Source organism: Harpia harpyja, chromosome 16 (genome assembly GCF_026419915.1).
Source record: "Harpia harpyja isolate bHarHar1 chromosome 16, bHarHar1 primary haplotype, whole genome shotgun sequence".
Classification (NCBI taxonomy): Eukaryota; Metazoa; Chordata; class Aves; order Accipitriformes; family Accipitridae; genus Harpia; species Harpia harpyja.
In genome coordinates, this window is record NC_068955.1 from 25,979,002 (window position 1) to 25,991,322 (window position 12,321).

Sequence of the window (12,321 nt, forward strand, 5' to 3'; positions counted from 1 at the left end):
GAGTGGTTCTCATGAGTCTGTAAGACCATTCCAGACAGCACACTTTCCATTAACTACAGTGCTTATTCTTACAGGTGATGTTTGGAGCTTGTGTTGGGGTGAACTGAATCTTTGTCAAAAACTGCTGCACCTTCATTATCTCTAATGAATTTATTAGCTGGAATTTGACAAGGTAGTTCCTACATTCTGCTTAGAGAAATGCTTAATAAAAAGGCAGTCCTCCATGTCTTGTACATGCAGAATAACAAATACTAACTAGATTGTGATTAGATGGAATTGATTTGGTTGTGCTTTTACATTGTCCCTGAACTAAGCATCACAGTGTCAAGTTCCAGACATAATAATCCAAGTATATGAACACATGCAGATACTTGTAGATCAGGATCTACTGGTCTTAAGGCTAGATTGCATAAACAAAGCCAGTGTGGTAAAGTTTGTATCCATTCACACTGATGGTGTAAATTAGTCTCACATCTAAAGCATTAGCTCACACGTGATTTAGAATTCTCATGAAGATTCAGATATTTATTCTAAAAGGAGAAATCATATAGGAAAGAAATTTAACTGATTGGGCAAGATCCATTGCTTGGCAGAGCTGTCTTTGGTACTATTTGGAACTGGGAGCAGAATTAATTTTAAGCTGTCTTTATTATTTCTCGATCATTGGGCTAGCTGAAGTGTGTACCCTACTTTTGTGTTACACAGCTGTTGATGATTCTAAACGCCTGTTTGAAAAGGCAAGTATTACCAGGGCATAGACCTGATCCATAACCCTTTGCCTCAGTGTGACATAAATTTTGACAGTGTCTAAACCGAAATTTTTCTTTCTAACTTCTTAAGATATTTCTTCATTATATTATTTTGACTGGGAATTCCCACAGCATTCATAAAAGCATCAAGACTTGCCAATACTGTATAATGAGAGAAGGAGGTAAGATAATTTTTGAATGAAACTTTAAATGTAACCACATGAAGCAAGAGGAAAATTGGATTCCTTAAGTTGTTCAAAGGTTCGTCTACAAGCCATTGGATAATGCTAGATTACCTTATATGTCTTGAATGTTGGTATCTTAAGAAGGATGTATTTTAGGGGTTAGACTCATATTCTGGCTGAATAATATCTCTGTCTATAGCATTATTCAATGTATATAACTATAGCCGAATGTAATCCAAAGATACTAGATCCAGATTTATCCAGAATTTACCTTCCTTTCTCATACGGAATAACTTCACACTATACAAGTATTACGTCTGACCCTGCCCGCCCCCCCCAGTATTTTCACAGTGAATTAAGAGGTCATCAGTGTGAAGTAAGACTTTACCTCTTGCCTCTTAGAGTCACTGTATGGAAGAAAACTAATGGTTAATGACTGTGAAGCATAGCTAGTTAATTTTTTCTCTTCCCCACCTACACATAATGAAACACTGACATTTGATTTCTTGAAAGTATGTCCTTTCTCTAACCCTGCTCCTGTCTTGTTTTCTATATTTCCCAGAGACTGCAGCCTTGTGAGCTGCTGTAATGTCTATGAGTGTAAGTCACATTGAAAGACCAAGGCTTTGATAGCTAATGTTAATAACGTAAATTGAAGAGAAACATGAGATACACAGAACAATTTTATAGATCCCATTGCCCGAGTGGAGGGGAGCCACTAATCTCAAGGCTGCCATCTTCAAATGAATTTTTCAGATTGGCTGCTTAGCTCTTTTTTGTAGGTTTTTTATTAGTTTCAAGTAAGATGCTAGCTGTATTTTTTTTTAATGAAAATGAAGTGTGTAGCTAAATATTGCATACTGACAAAGCAAAATGCACTTGCTGAGGGGGGAGGGTGAAGGAGGAGTATAGTATATTAACACCATGCTCAACTGTTTTTCCCCTTCCCATTCAAATAGCCCAAGTTAAGTGCAGCCTCAATTTGACGTGAGTCAAGAGCCAGAGTCCTGACATTCCTGTTTTCCACCTATTATTTGTAATTGCCTCTGTCTCAGGCTAGATTTGTCTGAGGATTTGCGGATGACTAATAAATTCTTATTCATCAGTTGGGTTAATACAAGGAGAGGACATTTATATTTCTTGCTTATGGTAAAAAATATTGTGAGCCCAGTTATATGCCAAAATTATAAAGGCAAATGTAAACTTGTTTTAAGCTAGGAGGAATGATTTACAAAACTTAGGCAGGGAATAATAGCTGAGCATTGACAACAGTGGGGTGAATCTAATATGTTGATGCTTTATTAATGGCTTCAAGGTGAGGAACGTGTATTTCTTTGCCTGTCTGTAAAATCAGCATGTGCTTTCTACTTAAAAAGGCAGTTGGGATTAAACGGTCATTTCAATTAGTAGGATCATGAATACTGCTGCTGCACTTCATGTTCCCGTCTTGATGTCTGGAAAGCTTCAAGTACAACTGGCACAGACACTCCTAAGATCAAGGTCAAACTGTCTGCATAATAAATGATAGAAAGTATTAATTCACCCACAGATGTGGCAGCAGAGATGAATAATCTTCATGCAGTTTATCTATACATCTGGGTATTTGAAAGACTTAATTAATTACAACACGCTGAATCCTGCATTAAGTGTCCCTCTCAAAGGTCTTTAAGGGACAGTTCAACACTATGTATTGCCTCTGTGGTGTATGCCTTCACCAGGGGGTTATAAATTATAGTTTTCCAGGTTTGCTTCTTTCAAGGTGATGCAAGAAGAGATAATTTTACTTAACTGGGAGTAAATAATAGATAGTTCAGTCCATTTTAGTTTTTTACTACCTCTAAAGTTAGTTTCTGTAGGCTGGTGGCTAAAGTCTGACATATTGTAAGGTCTTTTTGCAGAGCCTGCCTTTAAAAATAGAATTAATATGCAGTTTTTGCAAAGTTCACTGTTGGTAGAACAGCTGCATTGAAGTTGAAAAGCATTTAACCTATTGATTTCAATGGAATGGGCCCATGGTAGGAATTTTTGAAAATTTACTTCTGACTCTATTAGGAATGTTTCTAAAAGCATACCCACCAATTTAGTATTTAGAGTAGCATGTCATACTGAGACTTTCACCTTTTGACAGAGTTCCCATTTATTCATCATGACAGAGCTAGGCAAAGAGCATACAGATTACTTCTTAAAAATTTTTCTTAATTCAAAGCAGATTTAGACCTCACACTACACTGATATTCATGGCTTGCTTGTACCTTCACTAAAATTTTGAAAAAACGTTGATGTAAAAGTAAGTTTAATGAAATTATTATTGGGCATTGAATGGAAAGTGAACTTTGAGAAGATAAAGTCAAAGTCTGTCTTACAAATTATCAAAGGTAGTCCAAGATATCTTCAAGTCAGGCCAACCTTTTGTAATTTTGCTGTCAGTGAAACTACTGACAGTGAAATACTTGCTATCGGTCCGTAGATCAACAAGTAATTGTTGACACGATTTAGAATAGATTTTAGTTCAGAGTAGAATACCAATGGTACTTTCATATAAATGGAGGCATGCATTCAAAGCTCACTGATGTTAACAGCAAGACTTCATGTGGGACTTTTATGTTTCTGAGCCTTTTGTGTGATCACTTATGATTAGAAAAAGAAGACAAATTCAATAAATTGTTTGGTGTTCCCCATTGATCTTGTGAAAAACTAAAAGCTTTTGATGCACGGTATACCCATTTTTCAAAAAGCCAGTTTTATGGAAGAGATTCGGTTAGAACTCATATCTAGGTACTGGAGAGGGGTTGAGAAAGTGTTTGGAAGAGGTATTCCCAAAGGCTATAACTTGCTTGGCAGGGGTTTGTGCTTATATGGAGGGTACCTTTTTCTTTGCATCTTTGAGTCTCTAGAATTTGGTATTTACCTCAGCATTGGTACCTAAGGTGCATGAGAGAGATGAAGTGAGAGTCTGGAAGCTTGTAGAGATGCATGATTAGGATTTTTTTTGCTAGCATTCTGATATTAACCTCAATACTCTTTTGACTGCGTTAGTTACAGTTTTAGATTCGAGGTTCTGAATAGATTCATTTGCAAAATGAAAATGAGTGCTGCATTTGTCTGATGGATGAAATAAGAGCTATATGGTTTTTGTTTTCACATGCAAGCTAATTTGTGACAGAAGTGTGGACACAGCTCTGGAGAGGTTCTAATCCTTACAGTTTAAATAAATTATTAATGATAATCTTTATTCTCATCCATAGTTCTGTTGTGTTACGACTATGTAATATTTCATAATCACATTACTGGATCAGGCTAAAATATACCAGTCTTTTATTTGCTGTGATTTGGCCATATAATGCTGTATGGCTCAGGTGGGCATGTTAGTTACTTGAAAAAAATGATGAGGGTGGAAGAAAACGTGTGATTTAAAGGATAGTAAAGTGGGCACATGGACTTTTAAGTTTTTTAATTGGCTTATTAAGACATACATAACAAGTGCAACAAAATTAGTTTTATTATTCCAAAATGCACAACAGAAATACAGGTGTTTACAGATCTATTTTGAAAATGTATCTTTTCCCATACTTTTTTACTACAACCTACTGTGTTTTGCAATTGTAATTCAAAATTCTCTCATCCAGAATGGAATAATTTCTGATATGAATGATATGCTTAGTTTTAACTGAAGTCAACTAATGTTTAAAACTGAAATGAGTGAGAGGCAATTTGATTTACCTATTACTTTACCACTTTTAAAACTTCACTAGACCAAAGAAAATGTCCATGCAGATTAATTGTATAAATAAAATTAAGAGAACTAATATCTTTCAGTAAAAAAGCTAAAAATGAAATAAGTTAAAATATCTATTATCTATTATAAGAGAGATTCAGAGTAACAGACAAATTCCTTTTAAATAAACATGTCTGTAACAGTCTGAAAAGCAGACATGCCAGGCGACCTCAAGAGGTCGTCTACTTTATTCCCTTGCCTCATGGCAAATTAACTTTATCTCTGTCATTCCTAACAGGTTCAATGTGTTCTTGAAGACCTGTAGTGGTCACTGCTCCACAGACTCCACTGTCTTCCTTCCTTCCTTCCCCTGCCCCTGACAATTTATTTCAGTGTTTAGCTGTCTGTACCTTTCAGAAGATTTCCTAGTTACTACTCTGAATCTTTCATTAGTTGTTCTGTTCACTATGAACATGGAGAACTGACTGTTCCTTTTCTCTTTGTAACAGTCTTCAAGCATATAAAATGTTCCACTAATTCCCACTGTGTTACATCCCATAAGCAAAACAACCACATTTATTTAAATCTTTTTTTACTAAGATGTTTTTTAGGCCTCTCTCCACTCTTCTTACTCTTCTGTGGATTTTCTCTGGTTTTTCAATGCCTTGAAGTTCTGTGTCCAAAGCTGGAAATAACAACTCAGTTGAGGCCCTTATCTGTTGAGCTGAGTGGTGGAAGTAGGTTGTGTCTTGTAGATTCTATTCCTTACATTCCCACTTTTCCGCATTGGTGGGATAGTGTTGACTCATACTTAGCTTGTATAACCTCCAAGTCTTTGGTGCCGAACTGCTGCTGAACCAGTTGCTCTCCTTTCTGTGTTTGTGTAGGTGATTGTTTCTGATGAAGGGCAGTATCTTTTCATTTTCCTGATAGGATTTAATTTTGTAGGTTTCAGATAATTTTCCCAATAACATGAGGTAATTTTCCATTCTGATTCAGTCAGTCCTCCAGCTTGCTTCCAGACCATCCCAACTTCATATTGGCCATTGCAGAATTAGGTTACTGCAGAACTCTATGAACTTCCATTCTCAGAAGGGACTACTGTGAACTACTTTTAAGGCATGTTATTACACCATGTTTGCACTAATGGGATCAGGTGCCTCTAGATTCATCCCTAAATAGTCTGTGAGACTCCTATATTAAACAGTGTTAAAAAAATTCTCATTATTACGTTCTGTTGCATCATGAGAGGAAATCCAGTGTTTCTGATATGTGGCAAAATTCTCAGAATTGTTTAACTGACTTAGGATGTGTTTACTCAGGTGAAAGTAGACAGCTGATGATTCTTTTTTCAAGTTAGCCAGCTATGAACTAGAGTTCATGTTATTTGTGTTATTGTGGCACTGGGCCTGAGCTAACAAGCCTTACTGAGAAAGCACAAGAGTTCAGGTGACTTTCAACATTTGAACATAGATTTTGGCTCTTAAATAAACACGCTGTTACTATTTACAGAGCATAATGACTATATGAAATATTTTGTCAAAAAAAAGTCAGGATCTCAGCTGAGAGAGGTTTATAGTCCAACTAATAGAAAGTGAGGGCACAGATGTTGGCTATAAGAAAACCAGCGCAGCAAGCCTTTTTAAAATAAGCGCTTTCTGAGGAGAGATGGAAAGCAGGGGGTAATAAAGACTTGGAACTTGGGAACTTTTTGAAAGTTTAGGATAGCATAGAATAAGCTAAGTGAACTAGACAGTGGAAATACAGGAATATAAAGAATGAAGGTGTAATAGAGAAGAAGAGGAGGCAAGGGCAGAAGGAATTGGAAGCAGTGTTCTATAGACCTATGAAAATGATTTTAAGGAAACTGATGGGATAAGTAGGGAAGGCCTGGAGAGAAGTTCAGGCAGTAGGTGTCGATTTGGCCTTAAAAATCTTTGTTTCAGTCTTGGCAGTTTCTAAATAGCCTTGCCTATTATCTTCCGCATATGCCCGATCAGTACCTTTATTTAGAAGTGAACATTTAAAGCCAAACTGCCATCTCAAGTAGCCTTCATTGGTTACTTCCATTCTGCCTGAAGGAACAGTAGGATGGCCCCAGTCCCCTCACAGTGCAGTCAGTGCTGTCAGTGTCACAGGTCTCACAATGGCACTCTGTAGCTACCGGGTACGAATAAAAAGATTCGGGATGGTCACCACAGCCAGGGATCTTCACTGTTTCATACACAACCTCCTTGAAGGTACATGTTTGCTGAACGGATGATACTGGTGGATATTTATATACTGGATCCTGAAAATTACAAGAAGGAAATACCTATTTTGAAATTTGTTACGGGCTAGAATTCCAAATTTTTATAAAATAAAGGACCTGATGTGAAAATGAATTAAACTGGTGGGAAAATCCCACTGAGATCAAAAGGATTTGGATCAGACTCTTCTAATTTCACGTAGATCCTTAGATTTCTTATTTCAGGAGGACCGATATGGCAAATTTGTGTCACACCATCACCAAACAGTCTTGCAGGTTAATTACTTGATTCTTCAAATTATTTGGAAAAGTAGAGGAGTCTACATAGTAATGGCTGCTTTATTGTATCGATTTGCAACCGCAAATTGAACACAAGGCAGAGATCCAGACTGTAATACTTTCAACTCTAGTTATACAATATAAACATAATGTGTGCAGCCAGTTAAAGATCTGAATTTTACTAGCATCTTTTCACCCTTCCCTTTGTGGCTCAGATTCGCTGTGTATCTACTTTCCTGTCAAGTAGCACAGCAGTTACTCAACCTGTTCTTTCACAAGGCTTATCCTGCCTATATGTTCGTTATGAACTGGAGAAATGGGTTATTCATACATCACTTGGAATATTTAATTCTGGTGCCTGAAATTAAACTTAAGATTCTCACCCTTGTGAAGCAGTATCCTGAGCACCACGTGGCATTCACTGTAATACAGAATTCACATTCTTCTCTTTCTACTGCTATAGTAATATTGGTGAGCTGACAGCTATTGCAACAGATTGCTTTCCAGCAAAATAACAGCATGTAAAAATTAACTGTCTTCATCCTGTTTATAAAACAAAAAAATATATCTTTACTGGAGAAACATGTATAGGTATTTTCAACAGAAAATACTTACAGAAACAGGGAGAAATTGAGTCTTCACATTATCCTCAAGTGGTTCTATAATAGCAAGCTTTCAGAAACATCAGTGAGAACATAGGGTAAAGCCATTAAATAGATCTATCCTTATGTGTATTGTTAGAGGAGTTTGATTTTCCTAAGTGACTGAAATGGCACATTGGCAATCTTTGTAGAATACTTAATAGCAGAGTACCATACCACTTTCAATGAAATATTTTTATCTAAGTTTCTGTACAGAGAATGTGTCTTTAAGGAGAAAGAAAAAGAAGCAAGGGAGAGAAAGAGCAAAGGATAATCTATTTTTCAGAAGTAATTAATTACATACAGTGTTTGCAATTTGAAAAAAGATTTCTAGATCAGGATCTGATAAAAACTTACCTGTATTCTACTTGCCTTCCTGATAATAGCTGTAGTGAAAAGAAAGCCCTATGCTTACCTTTTATACTAAATTGTGTGTAACCTATACCTTGAGGATTTGCAGTGTATTAATGCAGCAAGCATTAGTTTGGTACTTGATGAAAGCGGATTAATGTTCAGCCAGACAGTGAGATCAAGCCTTCTTAAGAGGAAAAAAGAAAAGCAAAACACACTCAGGAAGTGATGGTGAAGGTTACTGTCACAATGTCTTTTTAGAAGTTTCACTGAATTTGATTCAGTGGCATTTAGAAATAGCTGAGCCATTCCACACTTTGAAAGAAGGTTGAGAAGCCTATTTTTGGAAAAGAAATGTTCAGGTGTTTTAACTGTGTTTTATGTCAGCCCTCAAACTAATAGGCTTGGGGTGCAAGCTGGTCCTCTGGTAATTCATAGCAGAGACATTGCTAGAGTATTTCTTGGCTAGTGAATATGTTCCTGAGTTTTTCATTGTATCAATCTTAATTGTTTTTCTCTGAATTAGGTCTTACCCAGTGAGCTGCGTATGTACTTGTTTATTGATCTGTGGTCCAAGAAAGCTAGTAGTGTGAGTTTTGTTAAACCATGAGTAACTCCACTTTTCTTTACCATTTAAAATACCACTGTGGTTTTTCAAATTCCTATCCCAGTATATGCAGTCCTGGTTCCTGTCTGTCGCATGGTCACATTTTTTTAAACTTATGTAATGAATGTCTGGATTGTGGAAAGGGACTATAAAGATGTCATAATGAGGCTCCAGATCTGTGTTTTCTGTCAGGGATCTCAGATATTTTTAGCAGGCAGCCATGCAAACTCAACTTGAATGCCTAGTTTGTCATGATAATAAAAGATTCTATGAATAGTATTCCCCTGCTTACTGCCCTTTTCCTGCATTCACAAGTTAGTGATGTGTGCCTCTTCAACAGAATAATGACAGAGAAATAACTTTGTTGAGCTTCATATATCACTTCTGGGGAAAATGACTCACAGTAGCACTGTATTTACTATGATCTGCCCAGAACAGCCAGTCTTGCTTTGTTATGACTGTTCTGTTATGGTCAGTCTGACTTTTACAGAAATCCATCCACAAAAGAAAACTAGTCAAGGACATACAGTTAAAAGCATTTTATCACGAAAAGAAATTCTCACTGGCTTATTAGTTGGCCTGCAAACGGGATACTTTTCAAAATGGCTTTTACAAATGAGCCCTTCAAGTGTCTCATACCTTCCTGTCGTCCTGCAGACTGGCCATCTGTTCATTTCCATCCAGTCTGCAATACCTTAATTTGTTAATGAATTTCCTATCACACCGAAGTTAGAAAGTGATCTGCAAATTTTCCCTGGACATCTCCTGTAATAATTACTTTGAATGAGAACACAGCTCAATTAAATGTATAAACAAGTCAAGAAAGCAGGCATCTTCCTCTTTACTAATATAAACTCTGTGATCGTTTAATAATGTTCTTTTGTGTCATTTAGTGTCAACACAGTCTGTCTTCTCAGAGAAGATTCTCACTTGCTGTAAATCACTAATTCCAGAGATGCCAGACAAAAGCTGATTACAATTTGTTATATCCCTATTGAGGATCTGGCCTTTTCTAGGTACTAATTTATGCAAATTAAATAAAACTAAATAAACTTCATTTGCGAAGGACAATACAGAAAATATCTAATCTCTCAGTTGCAAAGATCTGTTTCATGGTTTGAGGAAGTCATACACATTCACTAAAACCATAGTTTCACAAGCAGAGAAGGCAAGTTTAGCCCCTGCCATGCTTTTTCTTCCCTCCCCTAGTTCCTTGATCTGGCCCACTCAGCCTCCTTACTTGTGGCAATGCAAATAAGGGAGATCATTCTGATTAAAAGGGAAAAAAAACAACCCAGCCATCTTTTACAGCATTGTTGTTAATCCTTATCAATTTGTTCCACAATGAAATGAACAGCTGTAGCAGTGTAAGTGATGGGATTGATTGGGGAGTGGGAATGAGGGGGAAGGTTAACAGGAAATGCTTTACATAGTGTTCTTACTGAAGAGTTCATGAAGGCACACTGTAAACACAACACAAACTTTGTAACAGGAAGATTTTGTCCTGCACTGACTTTGAGGGCATTTGTTTTGGTAATCGTCAGTTCTAGGTTGGTTCTCCAGCTATCAGCTCTGCTAATTTCATTGTGTGAATATATGAATATACATTTTTAGTGTAATAGGAGATTACAAATTGAAATCAACTAACCACCAGTCTATCATCTGAGGAGTGGTAATTTGGTGAGTTGTTACTTGCTTGACTTTGATTTTGTTCCCACACCTTTTGTTAGAAAGATACACAAAACTAATTACTTCTCATGATGGGCAAGATGCTGTTTAAGTACATGTTTTTCTAAGATTATTAGTTCATATATCTGGGAAATGTTTATATTCTAACTATATCATACTCCTTCAAGTTTATATTCCCATTAGATTAGAAGGTTATGGTAGTTGTGAAGGGAATAACAAATGTTATTTATTCAGGAAGCTGTAATTTTCACATATATGTGAACATTATACATAGATTCTGTGTTACTGAATTTTGTCTCTATTTGAGAAATAGAAATGCTTTCCAGTTTAAATGGTTTATATTTCAATTTAGGGAATAATGCCAGAGGGAAGAACACTTCCTTTTCACATGCTACAGCAACTTTTAGCTAGTGGTTTTATCTATCTAGTTCTTAAGCAGTATTGTCCATCCTAGATTTAGCAGTTGTCATTATGCTTTTGGACTGAATGCCAGGTGTTGCCCATGTTGTCAAAGAGGAGTTATTGAAGCCACACTCCTGGAATTCTGTGGTGGTTTGTGTATACAGCCTAGAAAATTAAAAGATGTTGTGGCATGTCTGTACAGAAAGATTCACAGACCTGCATGTGCTCTGCTCACGCTTGGAGCTAGCTAAGCCATTCACAAATCTGGAATGTCTTTGCAAATGGCCTGTTTGGACTGGAGCAAAGCAATGTCATGGTCTTTCTCCACCTTTCTAGGGTTAGCTTACTAGTGGGTCCGTTGTGCAGAATCCAAGCTCTCCAAGCTCCGTGAGAGAGCTCAAGTTGCTGCAGAATGCTGTAATTGCATTATGATTGGGAATCAAAGAGTTGGGTTGGAACAGCTAGTGCTTTTCAATTTAGTCTTAATCAAGTTCAAGGAGAACATTTCTACTTGGCCCCACTGGTACTGTGAAGGCAGAGTTTATGTTCTTATTCTCAGCCTTGATATTCTGAGTTCAAGATCTGAGCCATTCAAAACCACACCGAGCTGAAATTAGTCTAAAACTTGTCAGCCTTGGTACATTAAGATCTTGATCACAACATGATTTGGGTCATATTTATCTAATACTTATTGATGGGAATGCTAACTTTACCCTGACGTGTTCAATGGAGATTGCTGTATTCCTGTTGAAGTGAGTGGGGAAATATGGCAAATGCTGTAATGGAAGATCTTGTCTTCAACATGGGCAGGGAGTTGGTTCATCGGAGTAGAGGTAGTCCTGTAGATGAAGACTCTCCAACTTTTGTGCAAGTCATAGTGGGCATCAGATTCACATGGCTGTGTTAATGCCTTAGTGGCATCTCAGGGAAATAAAAGGCTTTTCTGTATGTCTATTTTTTTGTATTCTATGGCTATTTCTCTTGGACCGTTTACTGTTGTAACCCAGCAAGCCATTGTTACCACTGCTGCCACAAGAGAGCACTTGCTTTGCTATTACTAATCACTTCAACTAGAAATGCTGTGACACATTCTGCTGCTGTTTCCCTTCTAAGCAGTAAATGCTCTTTTTCTTCTGTTTGTGGTTTGGGTGTTTGGGTTTTTTTTGTGGTTGTGGGTTTTTTTGTTTGTTGGGATTTTTTTTGTTGTTTGTTTGGTTGGTTTTTTGCAAAAGCATCTAATACAGAACTGAAAGCTTTGTGTTTCTTATATGTCCTAAACGAATGAATTTTCTTTCTTCAAGAGGCATGGTGGTAAGACTAGCAATTCTGTTACTGCAAGTTGTAAATCTGCCTTGCTTAAAAGAAGGTAGATCAGATCTTTCAGAGAACTTCAGCACCTATCAAAGTGCTATTGGAAAACTTCATTATATGTGTGCAACTTGTCCACCATGAGTC

The 12,321-nt window shown here is 36.9% G+C and overlaps 1 protein-coding gene across 1 annotated transcript; it reads right to left on the reverse strand.

Moving 5' to 3' along the window:
* Positions 1 to 4,874: 4,874 nt before the first annotated feature.
* FSHB (follicle stimulating hormone subunit beta) lies at positions 4,875 to 7,718 on the reverse strand. Its single transcript, XM_052811349.1, has 2 exons — positions 7,560 to 7,718; positions 4,875 to 6,939 (listed from the first exon to the last, which is right to left on the reverse strand). Exons 1-2 carry the CDS (start codon positions 7,716 to 7,718, stop codon positions 6,703 to 6,705), a joined length of 396 nt encoding a protein of 131 aa, XP_052667309.1. The 3' UTR covers positions 4,875 to 6,702.
* Between the last annotated feature and the right edge of the window lie 4,603 nt (positions 7,719 to 12,321).